The following is a 24,031-nucleotide window of genomic DNA, read 5'->3' as shown; positions in this document are numbered from 1 at the left end:
ATATAAGATTATTAAGGGTTTGGACACGTTAGAGGCAGGAAACATGTTCCCAATGTTGGGGGAGTCCAGAACCAGGGACCACAGTTTAAGAATAAGGGGTAAGCCATTTAGAACAGAGATGAGGAAACACTTTTTCACACAGTTGTAAGTCTGTTGAATTCTCTGCCTCAGGCGGTGGAGGCCAGTTCTCTGGAAACTTTCAAGAGAGAGCTAGATAGAGCTCTTAAAGATAGCGGAGTCAGGGGATATTGGGAGAAGGCGGAAACAAGGTACTGATTGTGGATGATCACATTGAATGCCGAATGGCCTACTCCTGCACCTATTGTCTAATACACAATGTGGCTGCAAAAGCAGAGATGAGTCACCTCCTGACTCTCAAAAGTCAGTCCGCCATCTACAAGGCTCAAGTCAGGAGTGTGATGGAATAATCTCCATTTTAACTAATCTACCTGGATGAGTAAATGTTTAACAACACTCACAAAGCTTGACACCATGCAGGACATAGCCGCCCATTTGATAGATACCCCATCCACAACCATTCACTCACTCCACCACCAACACACAGAAGAAGCATTTGGTACCATCTACAGGATGAAATGCAGCAACTCACCAAGACTACTTAGCCAGCACGTTCCAAACCCACAACATCTACCAGCTGGTAGAACAAGGGCAGCAATAGCATGGGAACTATACCACCTGGAAGTTGCCCTCCAAGCCACATGTTCATCCCAATTTGGAAATATACTGCTGTCAATAGAAATCCTGCCAAGTCAAAATCCTGGAATTCTGACTATAATAGATTGTTGGGTTAATTCACACCTCAAAGACTGCAGCAATCAGGAAGGCAGCTTACTACCAACGAGGAATGAGTAATTAAATCTGCATCCCTTGAATGAAGAAAATAAATCTTTCAGAATGTTACAATCAAGCGGTTTGTTTCTGGTACAGTTACACTGAAAAACAGGGAGCGATTGAGCACACAGAAGGCTCCTATAAGCAACCAACATTAATGGTAATTTGTAGTGTTGATGATGTTGATCAGGAATCAATATTGGTCAAGGCACTGAGAATAATCCCATAAAAAGAAAAGTCAGTTAACATTCAGTCTGAAGAAGGATCTCGGCCCAAAATGTCACTTATTGGCATACAATAAGATGCTGCCTGACCCGTTGAGTAACCCCAGCACCTTGTGTCTATCTTCGGTGCAAACTAGCATTCTTCCTACACAGCCAGTTAACATTACAGATTGTAGACTCTTCACGATAACAACTCTGACATTTGTCCTTCCACAGATACTGCTTGACTGGCAACATCTCCACGTTTGCGGATGACACAAAGCTGGATGGCAGTATGAGCTGCGAGGAAGATGTTACGAGGCTACAGGGCGACTTGGATAGGTTGGGTGAGTGGGCAGATGCAGTATAATGTGGATAAATGTGAGGTGATCCACTTTGGTGGCAAGAACAAGAAGGCAGATTATTATCTGAATGGTGTCAGATTTTAAAAAAGGGTAGGTGCAATGAGACCTGCGCGAGTCACTGAAAGTAAGCGCGCAGGTACAACAGGCAATGAAGAAACTTAAGGGGTTATTGGCCTTCATTCCGAGAGGATTTGAGTTCAGGAGCAAGGAGCTCTTACTGCAATTGTACAGGGGCCTGGTGAGCCTGCACCTGGAGTATTGTGTGCAATACTGATCGCCTAATTTGAGGAAGGACATTATTGGCATTGAGGGAGTGCAGTGTAGGTTCACCAGGTTAATACCTGAGATGGCAGAACTGACATAAGATGAAAGAATGAGAACTGGGCTTGTATTCACTAGAATTTAGAAGGATGAGAGGGTATCTAAAAGAAAATTCTTAAAGGATTGTACAGGCTAGATGCAGGAAAAATGTTCCCGATGTTGGGGAGGTCCAGAACCATGGGCCACAGTTTAACAATAAGTGGTAGGCCATTTAGGACTGAGATGAGGAAAAACTTTTTCACCCAGAGAGTTGTGAATCTGTGGAATTCTCTGCTACAGTTTTTTGCATATCTTTTATTCATTGTTCTTTACATCATCACCCATATCTCTCCCATGACTTTCAGTCTGAAGAAGGGTCTCTACTAATCCGAGATTATTATTATCAGAACAATAAAATAATATTATCTAATTTATATTTTGTGATCATCTTTTAAATGGTGAATTAGGGAAGGGCACCTGTAAATGGGATTTAGAGGAGGGCACCTGTAAATGGTGAATTAGAGGAGGGCACCTGCAAATGGTGGATTAGAGTAGGGCACTTATAAATGGTATTTGGAGTAGGGCACCTGTAAATGGTACTGAGCATTGGGATCCAGACATCACGGAAAACTGGCCTCAGTTCCCCGCTCACATCTGGCAGCGCAGGGAGGAGGGTGTTGGATAGGGTACCCCCTCCCACGGTAGGGACTTTTTGAAATTTGATGTATTAAAATCACGTTTTAGTGCATTGCATAATTTCAATGTTTAATTTCAATGTTTTTTGTTTGAAGTATTCTTAAGAGGGTAACTTTTTCCACACAAAGGGTGATGGGAACAAGCTGCCAGAGGAGGTAGTTGAGGCAGGGACTATCCCAACATTTAAGAAACAGTTAGACTGATCGACAATAGACAATAGGTGCAGGAGTAGGCCATTCGGCCTTTCGAGCCAGCACTGACATTCAATGTGATCATGGCTGATCATCCACAATCAGTACCCCGTTCCTGTCTTCTCCCCATATCCCTTGACTCCGCTATATTTAAGAGCTCTGTCTAGCTCTCTCTTGAAAGCATCCAGAAAACCAGCCTCCAACACCCTCTGTGGCAGAGAATTCCAAAGACTCACAACTGTGTGTGAAAGTTTTTCCTCATCTCCGTTCTAAATGGCTTCCCCTTATTCTTAAACCGTGGCCCCTGGTTCTGGATTTCCCCAACATCGGGAACATGTTTCCTGCCTATAGCATGTCCAAACCCTTAATAATCACGTTTTAATAAGATATCCTCTCATCCTTCTAAATTCCAGAGTATGCCATCCTAGCCTCTCCATTCTATCAACATATGACAGTCCCGCCATCCCGGGAATTAACCTAGTGAACCTACCCTGCACTCCCTCAATAGTCCAATAGTAAGAATGTCCTTCCTCAAATTGGGAGACCAAAACTGCACACAATACTCCAGGTGTGGTGTCACTAGGGCCCTATACAACTGCAGAAGTGCCTCTTTGCTCCTTTACTGAACTCCTCTTGTTAGGAAGGCCAACATGCCATCTGTCTTGTGGACAGATGAGACAAAGTTTAACATATCAGAGTGATGGTAAGAGTAAAGTATGGAGGAGAGAAGGAACTGCCCAAGATCCAGAAAATATGACCTCATCTGTGAAACACAGTGGTGAGGGTGTTATGGCCTGGGCATGTATGGTTGCTGAAGTGTATCTTCATTGATGATACAACTGCTGTTGGTTGTAACATAATGAATTCTGAAGTGTCTAGACACATCCAATCTGCTCAAGTTCAAACAAATGCCTCAAAACTCATTGGCCAGAAGTTCATTCTATAGCAAGAAAATGATCCCAACCTTCTGAATTTTGTAGTCGGCGGGGCAGTACTCTGCATATAGCCAACTTAGACAATTTAACATTTTATCAAGCCAATTAACCTACAAACCTGTACGTCTTGGAGTGTGGGAGGAAACCGAAGTTCTCGAAGAAAACCCAAGCAGATCACGGGGAGGACGTACAAACTCCATACAGACAGCACCTGTGTCTCTGGCGCTGCATTTTGTTGTAAGGCAACAACTCTACTGCTGTGCCACCGTGACTGCTGAAGCATCAAAGAAGTTTTTCAAAGCTAAAAAATGTTACATTCTTGAGTGGCCAAGTCAATCATCCAATCTAAACCCAATTGAGCATTTTATATGCTGAAGAGAAAACTGACGGGGACCAGCCCCCAAAACAAACATAAGCTAAAGATGGCTTCAATACAGGCCTGGCAGAGAATCATCAGAGAAGACACCCAGCAACTGGTGACGTCCATGAATCGCAGACTTCAAGCAGTCATTGCATGCAAAAGATTTGTAACAAAATACTAAACATGACTACTTTCATTTATATGGCATTGCCATGTCCCAAACATTATGGTGCCCTGAAATGGGGGACTATGTATAAACACAGCTGTAATTTCTACATGGTGAAACCAAAATTTATTTTTTTTAAAAGGCCTTTATTAAAATCTGACATGGTGCATTTTAACCACACATGATTTTTTTTCTATTACAAATCTCAAATTGTGGAGTACAGAGGCAAATAAATAAATGATGGGTCTGTCCCAAACATTATGGAGGGCACTATAACTCATCTAGTAGGGTTTCAATTCATTAAAATATAGTCCTATTTCAATCAACACACAAAATCGCAATACAAAAATCTAAATCAGGCCCTGCGTAAATCAATAAAGCAATAACATACTACGATTGTTTTGGACACAGAAATCCACACGACCGAAAAGATAAACAAACATGAGATCAGTGAGTGGGCAACTAACACGGAGGCTCTGCGGAAGTCACTGGCTCCTGGAGGTGCATGGAGAACTAGCTTAGTGTCTGCCAGAGTTCATGGAGACTGATGAGGATTTGCAGAAAGAACAATGAAATTCTTATTTGCTGCAGCACAACTGAACATGTAAACATAGTACACTGTAATATACATACACACATACTCAAAAAACAAACAATAGTAGTGCAATAATAATAAGTTTATTGAAGTGGTGAGGGGATGCAGGGGAAGGGGCAGTAGGAGGGTAGAGCCGGGCAGTAGGAGGGTAGAGCCGGGCAGGAGGAGGGTAGAGCCGGGCAGGAGGAGGGTAGAGCCGGGCAGAGCCGGGCAAGATGAGGGTAGAGCCGGGCAAGATGAGGGTAGAGCCGGGCAAGGGAGGGTAGAGCCGGGCAGGAGGAGGGTAGAGCCGGGCAAGGGAGGGCAAGAGGCTGGAAGCAGCGTAAGGAAGATGCAATGGGGCCGGCAGGATGTGCACTGAGCGCAGGGCAGGCGGTGTCCGAAGCGATGGGGCACTGCGCCCGCCGGTTCTTACCCCGTCGCCATCGCTCAGGTTGATCTGCGACGACGCTGACACCAGACTGTGTGTGTCGGGCGACTCCGACATCTTCCCTCCACCCCTTCACCACATCGTGACCTGCAAAGGGAAACCCCGCCCCGTCCAGCCTCCGGCGTCACCACGGCAACCACGCCCCCTCCTCGTTCAACGTCATCACGGCAACCACGCCCCCTCCTCGTGCGACGTCATCACGGCAACAGCGCCCCCTCCCCGTGCGACGTCATCACGGCATACGTCATCACGCACACAGACCGACATCCGCCTCGAGAGCAAAGATACCAAAGATCAAAGATCCTATAGCAGGATCTTTGCCAAATAGCTTCTTTGGTATAGGGGGGTTGCACGTAAGGTCACTGGGTCATAGGGCTCGACGCACGGAGCCGCTAAATCCAACTGGAGGACATCCGTAACTTCCGGTATATGTTATTAATGCAAGAAACGCGTACTTTCCTACCTGTTAAAAACACCAAAATGGTGAATTTTTGCGCTGAAAAAAATTGTGGGAATCGGGGTAAGTGTGAGAGACATGTACCCAACTTCAGAATTCCAAACGTGAAGCGAAATGAAGGTATAGAGAAGCGAGAACTGAACGGACTACAGTAGCTAAAGTGCTTGGTAAACATTGAAAATATTGGGAATTATCGCGTTTGCTCACTGCATTTCTTCAAGTAAGGCATTATTTGTGTTTTTTTCTTGATTCCTTTGGTATCTAAAAATTCTCAGAAGTGATAAATCTGGCTGTAAATTTTTCTTCAGATGCGTTTTCATTTTGTATGTAAAAAACCCACTTGGGAATTATGGGCGATTTAAAGCATTTACAGCCAGATTTATCACTTGTGAAGCTTTTTAGATGCCAAAGGAATCAAGAAAAAACACAAATAATGCCTTAGTTGATGTAGTGAACAAATGGCCAATGTTCGCCAAGCACTCTGTCTGTTGTTGTCCCTTAAGCTCTTGTTTCTAATTACTGTAATTTCTCCTCACTTTTGGAATTCTGAAGTAGGCTAATTGTCTCACACGCTTATCCCGATTTCCATAATTATTTACAGCGCAAATATTGACAATTTCAGCAGGTTTTAACGGGCCCGCTACGCTGGAAACAATGGTAAGTGCCTACCTGCAGTTCATCGCGTGTAATCCATTTGGAGTAGCGTAGCAACAGTATGGGTCATGGGTCGTGACCCGACTGCCGTGAAACCTCCCTATACAAATGATGCACAGGTCTGAGCTAAGATCCTGAGCTAAGACTGGGATGTTAAAGCCGTTACGGAAATCAGGCTAAGGGAGGGATAGGACTGGCAACCTCATGTTCCAGGCTACAGGGTGAAATGGAGATGGGGTAAAAGGGGGAGAATTGCTTTTCTGATTAAGAAGAATGTCACAGCAGTGGTCTGAGATAGTATTGAAGGATCGTCCAGAGAGGGTATATAGGTGGAGCTGAGAAATAAAAAAGGACGATCACCTTTTTAGGATTGTACTATAGGGCCCCAAATAGTCAACAAGAATTAGAGAAAGAAAGATGCAATACTATTAGGATTTTAACTTTCTCATTGTAATCCAGGACTGCCATATTCAAAGACCTGAGATGAAGTGAAATTCAACTGTGTTCATTAAGTTTCCTCAGGGAATATGTAGAGGTTCCTACAAAGGAAAAGGCAAAGCCTGACCTACTCTCAGGTGATTAATGGATGAATCACAGGTAAATTAAGACTGGCTAATGTGTCTTAATTTAAGGGCTGCAAAGACAAACCTGGGGACTACAGGTCATTAAGACTAATATGTGTGGTAGGAAAGTACCTAGTGGAGTTTGAGGAATAAGATAATAATAATAATAAATTTTATTTATGGGCGCCTTTCAAGAGTCTCAAGGACACCTTACAAAAATTTAGCAGGTGGAGGAAAAACATGTAAGGGGAATGAAATAAATAGTAGTGACATGACTAGTACACAAAGTAAAGACAGAATACAATTCAAAACACAGACCGGCTGATGTGGATCTGAGGGACCGTGAGGGTTGGTAGGGGGAGAGGAGGTCAGTGAGATATGGGGGGGCCAGATGGTGGAGGGCTTTGTAGGTGAGGATCAGGATTTTGCAGGTGATCCGGTGGGAGATGGGAAGCCAGTGAAGTTGTTTGAGGACTGCAGAGATGTGATGCCAGGATTTGGTGTTGGTGATGAGTCGGGCGGCTGCGTTCTGGACCAGTTGGAGTCGGTTGATGTAGGTGGAGCTGATGCCAAGGAGAAGTGAGTTGCAATAGTCCAGTCGGGAGGAGATGAAGGCATGGATGAGTCTTTCAGCAGCGGGAGGTGTGAGAGAGGGTCTGAGTTTGGCGATGTTGCGGAGATGAAAGAAGGAGGTTTTAATGACATGGCGGATGTGAGGCTCAAGGGAGAGGGTGGAATCAAAGATCACGCCAAGGTTGCGGGCCTTGGGAGATGGTGAGACAGTGGTGCCGTTGATGGTGAGAGTGGGGTTATTGATTTGGCTGAGTGTGGCTTTGGAGTCTATGAGGAGGAATTCTGTCTTATCGCTGTTGAGTTTGAGGAAGTTATGTTGCATCCAGGTTTTTTTATAGCTGACAACAGGAGTTGATATGAGAGGGGGGGGGGGGGGGGGGGGGTTGTGGGGGGATTAGGTGCCGAGGGTAGATCTGGGTGTCATCGGCGTAACAGTGGAAGTCCAGGTTGAAGTGGCGGAGTATCTGACCAAAGGGGAGTATGTAGATGATGAAGAGGAGGGGGCCGAGTACAGAGCCTTGGGGAACGCCTTGAGTGACTGGCTGTAGCAGAGGTGTGGTTGTGGAGAGAGATGGTGGGATCTGTTGGAAAGGTAGGAATGGAGCCAGCTGAGTGCAGAGCCTTCAATGCCGAGGTCTTTGAGTCTGGTGAGCAGGATGTTGTGGTTCACTGTATCGATGTAAAATATACATGCATTTGGAAATATAGGGGTTGATTACAGATGGGCAGTATGGTGAATTGAATGTGCAGTTAGTAGTTAAGGAATATGATATAGTTGAGATTATGGAGACATGGCTCCAGGGAGAACAAGGCTGGGAGCTAAACATGCAAGGGTATTCAATATTCAGGAAGGATAGACAGAAAGGTAGAGGTGGTGGGATGGCATTGCTGGTAAGAGGAGGTTAATGCAATAGCAAGGATTGACATTAGCTTGGATGCTGTAAAATCGGTATGGGTAGAACTGAAATAGCCAAGGGCAGAAAATGCTTATTGGAGTTGTATACAGACCACCAAACAGCAGTAGGAAAGTTGGGGATAGCATCAAGCAGGAAATTAGGGATGCGTGTAGCAAAGGTACAGCAGTTATCATGGGTGACTTTGGGGTGGAAGATTGCAACCTTCACATGGTCCGCCCTGTTTCGACGAATGCAATCAAACACGCCATACGCAAGAAGAAGATGGGTGACTTTAAGCTACATATAGATTGGGACAACCAATTTGGCAACGCTGAGGAGGAGGATTTCCTGGAATGTATACGGACCAATATGTAGCAATGTTACAAAATTTTGAGATTTAAAAAATCAAGTCTGCAATTTATCCCATCAGATAAAGCATAAAAAGAAGTTTCATTTGACACCTAATTCACTTTCATATCTTTAGTATTAAAAAAGTTATGGTCATTTTCATACTCGGAAATTAGCATCTTGTTCCCTATTGCTTTTGCTTTGACTTAACACAAAAGCTTTGATCGAGGACAGTCAAAAGCCCATAACTTTCTTAACAATTAAGAGAATGGAATGAAACTTTCAGTTATTATAGGGTGATTTCACGAAAGGTCACTGGAGCGTAGATCCGCACCCACGTGACCGAAAATCTCAAGTGGAGGACATGCTAGACATCCGGTACATGTTAGTGGATGGGAAAACATGCACTTTCCCACCCATTAAAAACATAGAAAACGGCCAGGTTTTGATCTGCAATTTATTGTGCCAGTCGGGGTGACCGTGAGGCACGGCTACCTAGATTTTCAGTTAAAAAAAAAGATAGAAACTAAGGTAAATTAAAGAGGGAGCTGAAGGTGCCAATCCAGCGGAAGTGAACAGCGGACATTTGCCGTGGAGGTCCAAAATATCGGGAATTATTGCGTTTGCTCGCTGAATTTCATCAAAAGTAAGGCATTATTGACTTGTACCATTTGACCCTTCCAGAAAGCCCCCCACCACCACCACTGGCCACCGATATTGGAATTGGTGGAGAGGTGGAAACATTGCGTTGGTGGACCAGCCCTCCCATGTGATGCTGGGACACAACGGGTCCCACTTGGTCTAGTATTAACTGTTTCTCCCACCTCTCTCAAACGACTGTTTCCATCACTTTCTCGTTTTATTACTTCAGATTTCACAGCACCTACAGAATTTAAGTTTTGACGCGTCTTGATCTGAAACGTCACCGATCGATGTTCTCCAGCGATGCAGCCTCGCCTGCTGAGTTATTCCATCACTCTGTGTCCTTTTTTTATTTCGTGAAGGTATTCCCTGGCTTAAAGCAGATCAACGGTTAAAAATACCATGTGGTGCTGAATAAAGAAAGGTATCAAATTGAAGATTCGTGTGTGCAGATAAATTAGCTTATTTCAACTTTCCAACCATACACCGCGTTAACGGTAAAAAATCTACCGGAGTTACGAACATCTGTAATTGCATAGAAACGCTAGCAAATACTTCAGGCAACGGCTGGAATAAACCAAGGGGGAAATTTTAATGGCATTTGAGCAACAAATCCAAGAGCTGCGGAAAAGCATGCGTGAAACTGTAACTCAGTTTAAATCGGCATCGAAAATGAATTAGAAATGATAAATGTTGGTGATGAAAGAAAACAAAAACGACTGGATTACTGCAGCGATATTGCTTCACGCTTCATTTATCGTATGCTTCACACAATCAATGTTTTAGGATTTAAAAATGTACAACCACAATTTTCACGAGTGTACCATTTGAATAACATTGAATGCAACGCGAAGAATCGTGAGTACAGACGAAAGTAAAAACATGGGCTGGTCATACCGATCACATGATGGTCAACCTAGGCAACCAACAATAGTTTACATTTCCGCTTGTGAAGCTGATGGTTTCCCGGGCTCCTCTTACTGAGCACACGGTGCTGAACACAACGAGCACGGACTGCCAAAAGAGACGCATTTTCAGACTATTGGGGACGACAGCACTTCCATCAAGGTACTCTCAGAGCATCCCAAAAATAACCTTCTCAACCCAGCGCAAAACGGTTCTCCATTTTCTCCAGAGATGCTACCTGACCTGCTGAGTTTGTCCAGCAGTTTATGTCATTTGTGTCTTTCTTTCTTTCTACAAAACAGTATGTGCCCTTCTCGAAATCTTAGATTTTCTCGCCAATGTCCATTGTAGATTTCAGCAAAAGTCTGCGTTAATCCCGCAGTAGTAGCAGCGTTTCATAGTTACGTTTTATGACAAAGGTGTCAAGATCAATCACAATTGAAAACGAGACTAATTAAAAATGACCAAGACTAAGAGGATTGTCATAGTAGGGGATTTTAACTGTGCCAATATAGACTGGGACTGTTGTAGTGCCAAGGGGTGGAATTTGTCAAGTATGTTTAGGAAAGCATTAAGTAGAAAGGGTGGGCAATGCTTGACCTATTCTCAAGTAATTGGGCAGGGTAAAGTGACTGAGCAAACGCAGTTATATTAACTTTAAAATATTTATGGAGAAGGACAAGGCTAGTCCACTAAAAGTTCTAAATTGGGGTAAGGCCAATGATGATGGTATTAGGCATGAGCTTGCAAAAGTTGATTGGCTGAGGGCAGAGGCATCTGGAAAGTGGAATGCTTTTAAATGTGTGATACTTATTTATATAGCACATTTTTAGTCAACTTGCATTGACCCCAAAGTGCTTCACATATTTACATTACATTTACACACAGGCAAAGGTGGGTGAAGTGTCTTGCCCCAAGGACACAACGACAGTATGCACTCCAAGCGGGATTCGAACCGGCTACCTTCCGGTCGCCAGCCGAACACTTAGCCCATTGCGCCATGATCATATTGAATGGCAGTGCTAGCTTGAAGGCCCGAATGGCCTATTCCTGCACATATGTTCTATGTTTCCATGCTTGTATATGACAATAAAACTCCACCACTTGATTTTGAAGCATTCATGCATGGTGGAGGTATAATGTAGTCATAGTGGTACAGTGTGAAAACAGGCCCTTCGGCCCAACTTGCCCACACCCGCCAACATGTCCCAGCTGCACTTCCTCCTTTTGGTCCATATCCCTCCAAACCTGTCCTATCCATGTTTCAGATTTCTGTCATATGATCTATCTTCACTAAGATCTGTCTTCACTAAGGAGGATACAAACAATCTTCCTGATATAGTAGTGGCCAGAGGATCTGGGGTGACGGAGGAACTGAAGGAAATCCACATTAGGCAGGATATGTTTGGATAGTGTGATGTGACTGAAGGCTGATAAATCCCCAGGGCCTGATGGTCTGCATCCCAGGGTACTTAAGGAAGTGGCTCTAGAAATCATGGATGCATTGTTGATAATTTTCCAATGTTCTATAGACTCAGGATCAGTTCCTGTGGATGGGAGAGTAGCTAATGTTATCCCACTTTTTAAGAAAGGCGGGAGAGAGAAAAGAGGGAATTATAGATCAATTAGTCTGACGTCGGTGGTGGGGAAGATGCTGGAGTCAATTATAAAAGATGAGATAGCCGAACATTTGGATAGCAGTAACAGGATCGGTCCGAGTCAGCATGGATTTACGAAGGGGAAATCATGCTTGTCTAATCTTCTGGAATTTTTTGAAGATGTAACTAGGAAAATGGACAAAGGAGAGCCAGTGGATGTAGTGTACCTGGACTTTCATTAAGCATTTGATAAAGTCCCACATAGGAAATTAGAGGGCAAAATTAGGGCACATTGGTATTGCTGACATGGATAGAGAAGAGGTTGACAGACAGGAAACAAAGAGTAGGGATTAACGGGTCCCTTTCAGAATGGCAGGCAGTGACTAGTGGGGTACCGCAAGGCTCGGTGCCTGGACCACAGCTATTGAACGGAGCCAGGGAAACACTTTTTCTCACAGAAAGTGGCGAGTCTGTGGAATTCTCTGCCTCAGAGGGCGGTAGAGGCAGGTTCTCTGGATGCATTCAAGGGAGAGCTAGATAGGGCTCTTAAAAATAGCAGTCGGGGCGTATGGGGAGAAGGCAGGTAGGGGTACTGATTGGAGATGATCAGCCATGATCACATTGAATGGCTCTGCTGGCTCGAAGGGCCGAATGGCCTACTCCTGCACCTATTGTCTATTGTCGATCAGTCTAACTGTTTCTTAAATGTTGGGATAGTCCCCGCCTCAACTACCTCCTCTGGCAGCTTGTTCCCATCACCCTTTGTGTGGAAAAAGTTACCTCTTAAAAATACTTCAAACAAAAAACATTGAAATTATACTTCTGCAATGCACTAAAACGTGATTTTAATACATCAAATTTCAAAAAGTTCCTACCGTGGGAGGGGGTACCCTATCCAACACCCTCCTCCCTGCACTGCCAGATGTGAGCGGGGAACTGAGGCCAGTTTTCCGTGATGTCTGGATCCCAATGCTCAGTACCATTTACAGGTGCCCTACTCCAAATACCATTTATAAGTGCCCTACTCTAATTCACCATTTGCAGGTGCCCTCCTCTAATTCACCATTTACAGGTGCCCTCCTCTAAATCCCATTTACAGGTGCCCTTCCCTAATTCACCATTTAAAAGATGATCACAAAATATAAATTAGATAATATTATTTTATTGTTCTGATAATAATAATCTCGGATTAGTAGACTGAAAGTCATGGGAGAGATATGGGTGATGATGTAAAGAACAATGAATAAAAGATATGCAAAAAAGGAACAATGATAAAGGAAACAGGCCATTGTTGGGTAAAAACGAGTTGATGCGAGAGAGCGTGGGAATGCCGGGGCTACCTGAAGTGAGCAATCCCCGCACACTATCCTGAAATTCTTACTTTATATATATATATATATATATATATATATATATTTATTTATTTATAAATATATATTTCGGACGTAACTGCAGAGGCTGGTTTAAACCGAGGGATAGAAAGAGAAGGAATGTCGGGGCTGCCTGGAGTTAGTTCAGACAAACAATAAATCCCAACTGACCAAATTGGGGAATTCCCTCGCTCCCATATATCAGGACAAGTTGTGCTGAATAAAACTGGCCGAACGTACCTTACGCCGAAGATGTAGTCAATCCGTCAGCTGAAACCCCCCCATAGTGCAAGTTCAGTTCAGTTTAGTTTATTGTCATGTGTACTGAGGTACAGTGAAAAGCTTTTGTTGCATGCTAACCAGTCAGCAGAAAGACAATGCACGATTGCAATCTAGCCATTTACAGCGTGTTGATACATGATAAGGGAATAACGTTTAGTGCAAAGTGAAGCCAGCAAAGTTCGATCAAAGATAGTCCGAAGGTCACCAATGAGGTCGATAGTAGTTCAGCACTGCTCTCTGGTTGTGGTAGGATGGTTCAGTTGCCTGATAACTGCTCTGAAGAAACTGTCCCTGAATCTAGAAACGTGCATTTTCACACTTCTATCCCTTTTGCCTTGATGGGAGAGGGGAGAAGAGGGAGTGGTCAGTGACTTGTGGTAAACTGTGGTAGAATTTAGAACATAGAACAGGCCCTTCGGCCCACAACATCCGTGTTGACCATGATGCTACGTTAAACTAATCTCCTCTCCCTGCATGTGATCCACATCGCTCCATTTGCTGCATATCCATTAAACCCATGATTGTATGGCAGAGCAGAATCAATGGGCTGAATGGTCTAACTAACCTTTACATCCCCTCTCTCTCTGTCCCTCCACCCCCCTAGTCGTCTGACTAGTTTCACTGTCGTATCCACTCATTAGTTGTCCTGCTGAGTTTCACTGATCGTATCCACTCATTAACATCTTCTCCACAGCCAACAAAGAACCATTGTGGGCTCCACCTTTCCTTGATCATCCTTGCTGGCTTTAGAGTTATAGAGTCATAGTCATACAGTGTGGAAACACAGGGCTACCAACTCTCACGCATTGAGCAAAATTCTCACGCTGATCACAGAATTTCTCACGCTCAAAAATATGTATATTTTTTGTAAACAAAATAAATAAAGTCATAAACAATTCAATTCGCTCAAGGCTTCCAGATCTCCTCCACACTCACCAATGTCTTGTATCTTAAGCCCATCGCACACTTTTTAAAATGACAATGTAACTGCAGTACTAATGATTACATTTGGCATTCATGGAACCAAAATCTGCAGGTGCTGGAAATTCAAAATAAAGCAAAAATTGTTTTAGGGGTGAATAAAAGCCACGAGGGGAATATATAAGGTGAATGCATAGTCTTTTTCCTGGGATATGTGATTCAAGAACTAGAGGGCATTGGTTTAAAGCAGGGGTGTCAAACTACCAGCCCGCGAAGGGGTCCAATCCGGCCCGCGGGATGATTTGGGGGAAAAAAAAGGAGTTTAGTTTAGAGCAAAGATCATAGAGTCTAAACTAAACAACACATTCCCGTGCAGATGGTGTGACAGGTGAGATACAGCGGTGGTCCCAACACCGACCCCTGAGGCACCGCTCACACCTCCCACCCTCACCTCTGGTGGCACTGTGTCCATCGGCTGCTCTGTCCACACCCCATGGAGTTTAACCCCGGCCCGGAGCCAGGAGTGGACCGCATGAGTGGGGGCGTCGATGCCACTTCCGGAGCGTGGGGATGAATCTCGGGCTAAGGCTCCAATGCCCGACTCCCGGGTCACTGTCCCTCAACTCACCCTAACCTCAGCTGGACACAGAGCACCTGGGCCGGCCGGGGGTTGTGGGGGAGAGGGCAATGCTCCCCGGTATCGCCAAGTCTCCGAATTTTCGCTCACTCCGGGTGTTGTCGCCTCTTCACTGACACACGCTCTCACATACAACCTGACACACTCACACTCACACAGTGTCGCCCACAGTCACACAACTCTCCGGTGGGCGGCGCGGCTCTGGCCAGCAGCGGCCTCTGCAGTCTGTCCGCGTTTTATTATTTTCTGTCTGTGTTTTAATGTAGTTTTTGTTATTTTTTGTTGGGGTGTGTGTGTGGGGGGGAAACTTTTTAAATCTCTCCCTGCACGGGAGACCTGACCTTTTCTCGTCGGGTTTCCGTTGTCGTTGGGGCCGCAACGAGGAGCGGCCTCCAACAGGAAGAAGCCGGGGACTCTGGTGCTACAACTCACCATCGCCGTCGCGGGGCTGGACGAGTCCGGAACGGTTGGAGCGGTGGAGGAGCGCTGCTGCTGCTGCTGCTGCTGCTGCGGCCCGACTGAAGAGTCGGAGGCCCCAACGACAGGTCTGTGGACGGCGGCACCGGGAGCCCGCGGATCCCTGGAGGGAGACCGCTTTTCAGGGCTCTCGCAACGGCGACTTCCCCCGCCCGAGTTGCGGGGTTGAAGAGCTCCTGGAGCGGGGCCTACATCACTGCCCCGCGCGGCTGGGAATGGCCGCGGGACTATGCTAGCGCACACCGGGGGCTCTAACACCAAGACCCGGTGTGCGACCTCGCACCACCCGGCGTGGCTTAAATGGCCGCGGGACAATTGCCATCGCCAGCCGGGGGCTTTGACTTTGACTCTGACATGGGGGGGGGGAGAGTGCAGTGGAGAAATAAGTTTATTTGGCCTTCCATCACAGCGATGTGATGGATGTTTATGTAAATTATGTTGTGTCTTGGGTCTATGTGTTTGTATGCATGGCTGCAGAAACGGCATTTCGTTTGGACCTCAAGGGGTCCAAATGACAATAAATGTATCTTATCTTATCTTATCTTACAGACACACCCTCACACATTCACTCTCACACACACTCAAACACACACTCACACACACTCAAACACACACTCTCACACACACATATAAACTCTCACTCATGAATTTAACACCCCTGGTTTAAAGTGAGTGAGGAACGATTTAATAGGAACCTGAGGAACAACATTTTCATGCAGAGGATGGTGGGTATGTGGAACGAGCTGCCAGGTGAAGTAGGCATGTAAAAAGACAGCGTTTAAAAGACATTTGGACAGGTACTTGGACAGGAATGGTTTAAATGGGACTAGTTTAGATGGGGCATCTTGACCTGCAGGAAAAGTTGGGATGAAAGGGTGCAAGGGAGATGATCCAGGGGCAATTTATGAATATGTTGGCAGGACTGGAATTTTTTTTTTTAATTTGAAGAAAGATTTGATAACTGGGATTGTATTCTCTGCAGCAACAGAGTTGAAGAAAATATTTAGTTAAGGTGGATAATATTATGAGAATAGGACCTGTTTCGCTCAACAAAGAGTGTAGGAAGGAACTGCAGGTGCCGGTTTAAACTGAAGATAGACATAAAATGCTGGAATAACTCAGCGAGACAGGCAGCATCTCTGGAGAGAAAGAATGGTGATGATTTGGGTCAAGACCCTTCAGACTGAAGAGGGTGAAAACCAGCCATATAGATGTAAAACACAATGACTGGAGATATGTGTTATCCAACTATAAATATATTATAGAAAATAGAATTTAATGGGGTGAGGGAGTGGTACGGTGGCGCAGTGGTAGAGTTGCTGCCTTACAGCACCACAGAAGCAGATTTGATCCTGACTATGGGTGTTGTCTGTACAGAATTTGTACATTCTCCCTATGACCACATGGGTTTTCGCCATTATTTCCAGTTTCACCCACATCCAAAAGAAGAGCAGGTTTGTAGGTTAATTGGCTTCTGTAAATTGTCCCTGGCGTGTAGGATAGAACTGGTGTATGGTAGATTGCTGGTCAGTGTGGACTTGGTGGGCCGAAGGGCCTGTTTCTATATATATATATGTTTTACATATATATCTTAATTTCATTGAACCATATACTTGGTTGAATATATGGCATTATTTTTGTCTTGGTTCTATAGTCAAAGGGTAAGGTTGATTCATTTATTTGTGCAGAACAGTGATGGAAGTCTGACTACTCTTGCCTTGTTTCTATGGGGTTTTTTCTCTCTATATATATATATATATGCATAACAGCATGAATTATAATCTGATTTCCATACATAAACATACTAAGGTCATTCATGTGCTGCACCTGTTGATCAGAGCCTGGCTCTACTGTGGAATGTAATTAGGAATGTAATTTAGCCTCCTTATACCTAATCCAATGTAAAACATAAACGTTGCATTCAAGTATAAGTTAAAAGATTTGCTACAGTATGCACCAGATTGCACAATTTCAAGCTGAAAAATGCAAAAGCTCCCTACCGTAGGATGGGAGGGGGGGGGGAGGGGGATGACAACATCTACCCTCCCCCTACTCCTCGGTCGCTGCGCACCCTAGCAATTTCTCACCCTCAACTCTCACCCAATGTTGGCAGCCCTGTACTAGCTGATACCATAGACAATGAACAGCACGAAGTGCTGGAGTAATTCAGCGGATCAGTGGGCAGCATCGCTGGAGAACATGGATAGATGACAATTCGGGTCAGGAACATTCTTCAGACCGATCATAGGGTGAGGGAAAGAAAGTTGGAAGAGAAGTGGGGCAGAACAAAGCCCGCCAGGTGAATGCAGACAAGGAAGACAGGGACAAAGATCAGAAATGAAAAATCATGGTCTGATAAAGAATTGAAGAGTTGCAAATTGTGAAGTCAGAGGAAGGTGAGGGGAGAAATAGGTATAAATCCAGGTGGGGCAAAGGGAAGAGGAAGTGGGAAGAAAGAGGAGGAGGAAGGTTGTAAGAGGTTAATTAAAATTGCAGAATTCAGTGTTCATATCATTGAATTGAAAGCTTCTGAAGCAGAATCTGGTGCTGTTCCTTCAGTTTATGTGCGGCATCACTCTGGCAATGGAGGAGGCCAAGGATTGATGCACATGGGGATTGGAAGGGGTTAAAATGGTTAGCAACCGGGAGATCCGGTAAGCCTTGGTGGACGGAGCTCAAATATTCGGCAAAGACAGCGAAGATGGCTATCAAGAATTACAGGAAGATCTTGATCAACTGGGCAAGTGGGCCAAGGAATGGCTAATGAGGTTTAAGTCAGTTAAATATGAAGTTCTGCATTGATTGCTTAGAACATACTGTATGAAGTTAAGCGATGATCTTGCAGAGATCTGCAAAATCAAGAGAGAAATAGATAGGGTTAATGCGCAGAGTTTTATTTGTTGGGTAGTTTAATAGTAAGATTAAACGAGTACTTACCAGTATGAAGTTTGATCTGTATTTTATGAGGAGTTACGGTGAGGGATTAAGTGAAGAACCCAGCTCTACTGCGCATGCGGCATACTTCGAAGCAGCGGTGTGAAATCACAGGATAGACACAATATTTGAAGTAAGATAGTAAAGATCACGAGACCTCAGTTTATTAGTTTGATCTATATAATGAGGGTGGGAGCGGCGGGCACTTAATCCCTCACCGTAACTCCTCATAAAATACAGATCAAACTTCATACTGGTAAGTACTCGTTTAATCTTACTATTTTACTTCGGAGTCACGTGAGTGATTCCGTGAAGACTTCAAAGGTCTGTGATTTCAAACCGTGTAACAGTTTTTATTTCACTCACTGCCGAAGTTTATGAGGGAGGAAGTGTTATCGTAATCAACCAGTGGATCTGCTTTCAAAAGAAACAGAAAGGTATTTGTTAACAATAACAACATAAAAGAGCTCCTCTGAGCTTAAATTAATATTGCAGTTTGTAATATTCTCCTGCAATTAAATCAGGTTTATCAACGGTTTATAATAAAAAATGTTCAGAACGTCGTTCCCTTGACCATTCTGCTGTATTGAAAATGTGGTCAACCGGGATGTCCATTCGTTCAGCCGCTGATACCAATGCTGCCCTAGTGGAATGGGATTAAATGTATTATTATCTATTCCGGCAGCTTTCAGTACCTGTTTGAGCCACCTTGGAGTGGTTTGGCTCGTACCCCGTCTTGGGTTACTGTGGTTGACCCATAGGCTTTCCTCTCCCTCTAAGATTGTGGGTTGTGTCTATATATAGTAGTAGATGGGTCACCACACTCAACCTGGACTCTGGTGGGTAGGCCCGGAATCCCACCAGTGAATTGGGCGTTCCTGGTCCATATAGCCATATAACGACTACAGCACGGAAAACACAGGCGATCTCGACCCTACTAGTTCGTGCCGAACTCATAATCTCGCCTAGTCCCATATACCTGCGAGTTAGATTTTACCAGACCTAAATATGAACGTGATGCGTCTGGGGTAATTACTATGTTATCCAGTCTAGTTTATGGAGTGACCGGACTCTGTGAGCGTGTACGAGAGCCATAAGCATGAGCGTTTTTTAAAACATAGATTAAGCAAGCTGAGGGATCTGGCTGGTGCCATTCTCTGAGATATGTCAATATCACACCAATATCCCATACATGGGTATATACCTGGGTGTTTGGGGCTTATATTATAGTTGCCCTTCATAAGTTTACCTTCAGTGGATGGGATCCCATGCTCTGCTGTCATGCTGTTTTAGATAAGCAGATAAGGCGCTTCATGCTGTATTTACGGCATTGTAACTCACCTTTTGGTCATGGTGTAGATGTTCCAGGAACTCCAATACGTCAGTGGTTGAATAGTTCGGTATGTTGTCCCTGCGTCGTGGCAGTATTTTACCCATGTTAGCTTTTAGTGACTGTTCGCAGGGATGCCGACATGGTGGTCCCTTGGATAATCCCAGTCCCTGGTAAGGTCTATTCAAACCCTGCACCCAGGAGTTTGATGTTTCCCTGGCATGGGTGGCTTGTGCCTGATACTGGGTTGAGTCAGCAACCATGGTCCACTAGGGAAATCCATAGGTGACTCGCCCACCGTGTCGTGATGAACTGGGAACCATGGCTGTGTAGGCCGGTCGGGCACGTTCAATATCTCGGAGACTCCCATCTGTATTGCGAAGTGCCCGTCTGATGAGGCAGAAGGGAGGAAGGCAAAGCAGAAATTCCCCCTTCCAGCGTGTAGGCATCTATCGCTGCTGCCTCTAATCTGGTTCCAAAGTCACATACATAGGTTACTGGTGATTCCTTCTTGTGCAACCAAATTGATATCTGGCTTTCAAACTGCTTAATACCTTTAGCAGATATTTTGGGTTTAACATCTATTCAATGTAATCATAAATTTTACCCCGTGACCTGGTGTCTCCCACTGTGTTCTAGCTTCCTAGGACATAGGCAGCTGATAGTTAAAATGTCTTTTGACACACCATTGCCAGATTTGTTTGACCAATTTGATGCACAACAATGATTATTATGCTCCCATATGGTTGATATAAGCCACCACCATAGTATTATCAATCCGTAACCACATATGTACGTGCTGCATTTGAAATGCATATGCTTTTTAGCCCAATAGATGCTCACCAATCCTAAGTAGTTGATGCCCGGTATGTATAGTAACGATGTTTGTGAATTGGTCCATCTGTTACCTGTGCTGGATATGGAGTTTAGTTGCTCCCCGGCCTAAAGTATTGGCATCGGTTTTTAATAACCAAATTGGGATTGGTGATGATAATACGGCTGAAAACTATGCCAAATAGATGTCTACCCACCACCTTATGATATAGCTTCAGTGGGTTCATTCATGATTTGATTATAGTGACCCAAGTACCTAGGCAAAGTAACAGTCATATGGACGGAATTATTATTGAAGCCCAGATAATCCTTGGTAGTTAACGCTTCAATACTGGTTTATCTGGGCGTGGGATAAACCTCAGAGCTTAGGGAGCTGTTTCGTAGCTAGAACTGCTGCCACAGCTAATTCCTTTGTTTCCCCTAATATGAGGATATCATCCAATATATGCCATGATTATGCTTGTTTTCTTAATATTTTCATGGCCGTTTGATATTTATAATAGATTTAGGGCAGAAGTTAGACCATAGGGACTGCTCTATGCTCCCATGGTTGCCCTAACCGGGATATCCATTATCCAGGTAAAATTTTTAGGTATCTATAATGATCCTAGTGTATGGGTATAAAATAGTTAGCATCTTCCATATCAATGCTCCCCTTAGGTATCCTTGGGAGATCAGATGCCTGGCAGTGACAAAACCCCATCTCCATCTTAAAGTGTATATATACTCAACAGATTTATTTAGTGATATTAGATCAATGATGATGCTACATTCACCATCTTTTGTAGTTTCCAATGGTTCATGTTTACTCTCATGATCTGTTTAGTAATGAGCCTTTCTAGTTCAGCTTGACCTTCTCACTTCTCTTTTCTTAGAGGGAGAAAGTGCCCTTTGGGCGCATTGCTGAACTGGCGGTAATATGCCCAATTTGAATTCGTTTTTATCCTCTAATACTGTTGAGTATATTTTAGTTATTTGTGACAGCATCCCATGCTTTATTAACAAGTGTAAATGCCCCCCCCCCCCGCAGTTAGTAGAACACCCTTGTTTAGTGTAAACTGGGAGGAACCAGACTACCTACCTCCATGTTTGTTGTTTTTTCATGAAGGCGTAGTTTGCTGGTATGCTGGTGCTGTCGGTGGGGCGGCGCATCTTCCCATGGCTCCGCTTTGGGCCCCGTTTAAAAAGAACTTTGGGGGTAATGTGAAGCGGTCGCCAGGCTTTCACCAGTCCTTGTTTGATATCGCTGGTGGATGCCGAGGGGTGCTGCCAGCTGGGTGTTGGATGCGATGTCCTGCTCGTTCCATGGCCTGCCTTCATGAGGCGCACAGGTTTAGCTGCCTCTCTTCCCGCAGCAGCGGTTTGCATAGCCCCATATATTTGGGGTTGCGGGCAGGTCTATATGCACCATTGTTCAGTCGAGTATCCCAAATTTGGGAACATCTTAGGCGTCAGCACCCTGGTAGTGCAATGGGATAGTCTCATCCTGGGAGAGTATAATCCGTGGAAAAAACGAGCAAAGGCGGTAACATCTTGACCCTTCTGTAGAATTTGCTGCTTGTCTGCGAGTCCGCTGACCCAGCTGCCTGCGGATTTGCCTCTGGAAAGGCCTGCTCCTGCAGGGCTTTGTTGGGAAGATGGTCGCGTGGAGGAGCCATGTAGTGGCCCACGACACCCAGTAGCTCTTCCTGATCCTGCTCCCCTGGCATACTGCTGTTCTCGTCCGCCTGCCCAGCGTTTAAGCCAGCCCAGCCCTGGCCTCCTTAGCTAGCCTCAAAAGAGGGAGCAAAAGGGTGTGCTATAAATTGGAGGAGGCATAGCTCAAACTCCGCTGTTGCATCAATCCCTCGACAAGGGAGATGGCTAGTGCAATAGCACTGGGGTAGGAGTCAGCTCCCTTGGCATTCAGCCAGTGCCCCTTTATTCCTGGAGGTGAACTCCATGACCTCCTCTGGCTTGGGGAGACAGACATACTTATTTTTGCTGTCTCCAACCTGTTCCAGTTTTGGAGGAAGTTGGCTCCTGTAGAACCTGTTGAATTGGGAAGATTTTTCTCTTACCTGTATGTAGAGGCTGCCTGCCGTTTTCCAGGCGGCATTGTGGCGGTTCCCGGGCGGCGATTCTCCTTGTCAGGAGTCTGCAGGGCTGCCGGTCGGGTTTTTAAACTTCCCGCCGGTCCGCTGCTGTACCAAACAGCTGTTCAGCGGACCGGCATTAGCGTAGCTCCCTGCAGTGGTCCGCAGCGTTTGCGGTCCGGGTAGCGCCTTTTCCCCGTCCACTGTCGGCTCCACGCTGGAGTCGAAACGGGGCCGCTCACCATGCCTCTCTACTTTGCTCCCCCTGGAGCAAAAACCACAAGGCCCGATTAAGGTAAGTACTTACCTCTCGTCCTTGGATGCGGGAGCGCCGACTCCCGCTGGCCGCGTTCTGCACAGCTGTGCGTAATGCCGCATGCGCAGTAGAGCTGGGTTCTTCACGGAATCACTCACGTGACTCCGAAGTAAAATCAAGAACTAAAGGGCCTAGGTTTAAGTTGAGAGGTGAAAGATTTAACAGGAACCTATGGGGTTCACTACTCCCAATACTTCCATCTACGCCACATCTGTGCCCACGATGAGGTGTTCCATATCAAGACATCCAAGATGTCCTCATTCTTTAGGGAATTGGGATTCCCCTCTTCCATCATAGATGAGGCCCTCACATGGGTCTCCTCGGTATCCTGCAGCTCCGCTCTTGGTCCCCCTCCCCCCAGTCACTATAAGGACAGAATCACCCTAGGTTCACCTTTCACCCCATCAGCCATCGCATACAGCAGATAATCATCTGACATTTTTGCCACATCCATCAGGATCCCACCACTAGCCACATCTTCCCATCTCCACCCCCTTCCGCTTTCTGTAGAGACTGTTCCCTCTGCAACTCCCTAGTTAACTCATCCGTTCGCACACAAACTACCCCTTCCCCTGGTACTTTTCCCTACAACCACAGGAGATGGAACACCTGTCCCTCTACCTCCTCCCTCGACTCCATCCAAGGACCCAAAGAGTCCTTTCATGTGAGGCAGAGGTTCACTTGCACTTTCTCCAACCTCATCTACTGTATCTGCTGTTCCATCTGTGGACTCCAATAAATCGGAAAAACCAAGCGTAGGCTCGGCGATCATTTCGTTGAATACCTCCGCTCAGTCTGCCCAAGCCTATGTGATCTCCTGGTTGCCAAACACTTTAACCCCTTCTCCCATTCGCATAATGACCTTTCTGTTCTGGGCCTTCTCCACTGTCAGAGTGAAGCTCAATGCAAATTGGAGGAACAGCACCTCATATTTTGCTTGAAAAGCTTCCAACCCAATGGTTCTTTATTGTCACGTGTACCGAGGTAGAGTGAAATTTGATTTGCCATACCGTCATACAAACAAAAAGCAACAAGATATATAACTACATATAGATTAAACATAGACTTAAACAGCCACCTCAGCGGCGTGTGAGAATCCCCAGGGCACACAGCATAAGCAGAGA

At 45.2% G+C, this 24,031-nt stretch overlaps 2 protein-coding genes across 9 annotated transcripts in view; one reads left to right on the top strand and one right to left on the bottom strand.

Moving 5' to 3' along the window:
• Window positions 1–5,217, bottom strand: part of LOC129698998 (vacuolar protein sorting-associated protein 8 homolog) — a 29,193-nt gene extending 23,976 nt beyond the window's left edge. For all 3 annotated transcript variants that reach the window (XM_055638556.1, XM_055638554.1, XM_055638555.1), the window contains exon 1: window positions 5,080–5,217. In XM_055638556.1, coding sequence (XP_055494531.1) covers window positions 5,080–5,151 — 72 coding nt within the window. In that variant the 5' untranslated portion in view covers window positions 5,152–5,217. The remainder of the gene's footprint in view (window positions 1–5,079) is intronic.
• Window positions 1–24,031, top strand: part of nme9 (NME/NM23 family member 9) — a 141,725-nt gene that overhangs the window by 47,392 nt on the left and 70,302 nt on the right. For 5 of the 6 annotated variants that reach the window (XM_055638550.1, XM_055638551.1, XM_055638549.1 and 2 more), the window contains exon 2: window positions 9,457–10,295. The gene's annotated coding sequence lies outside the window, so the exon portion shown is untranslated. Of the gene's footprint in view, window positions 1–9,456; window positions 10,296–24,031 lie in introns of those variants that run through there. The other variant, XM_055638552.1, reaches the window with a different exon arrangement.

Source organism: Leucoraja erinacea, chromosome 7, assembly GCF_028641065.1.
Source record: "Leucoraja erinacea ecotype New England chromosome 7, Leri_hhj_1, whole genome shotgun sequence".
Lineage (NCBI taxonomy): Eukaryota > Metazoa > Chordata > Chondrichthyes > Rajiformes > Rajidae > Leucoraja > Leucoraja erinaceus.
Note: the sequence above shows the minus strand (reverse complement) of the source record. Positions and strands in the feature narration are given on the sequence as shown.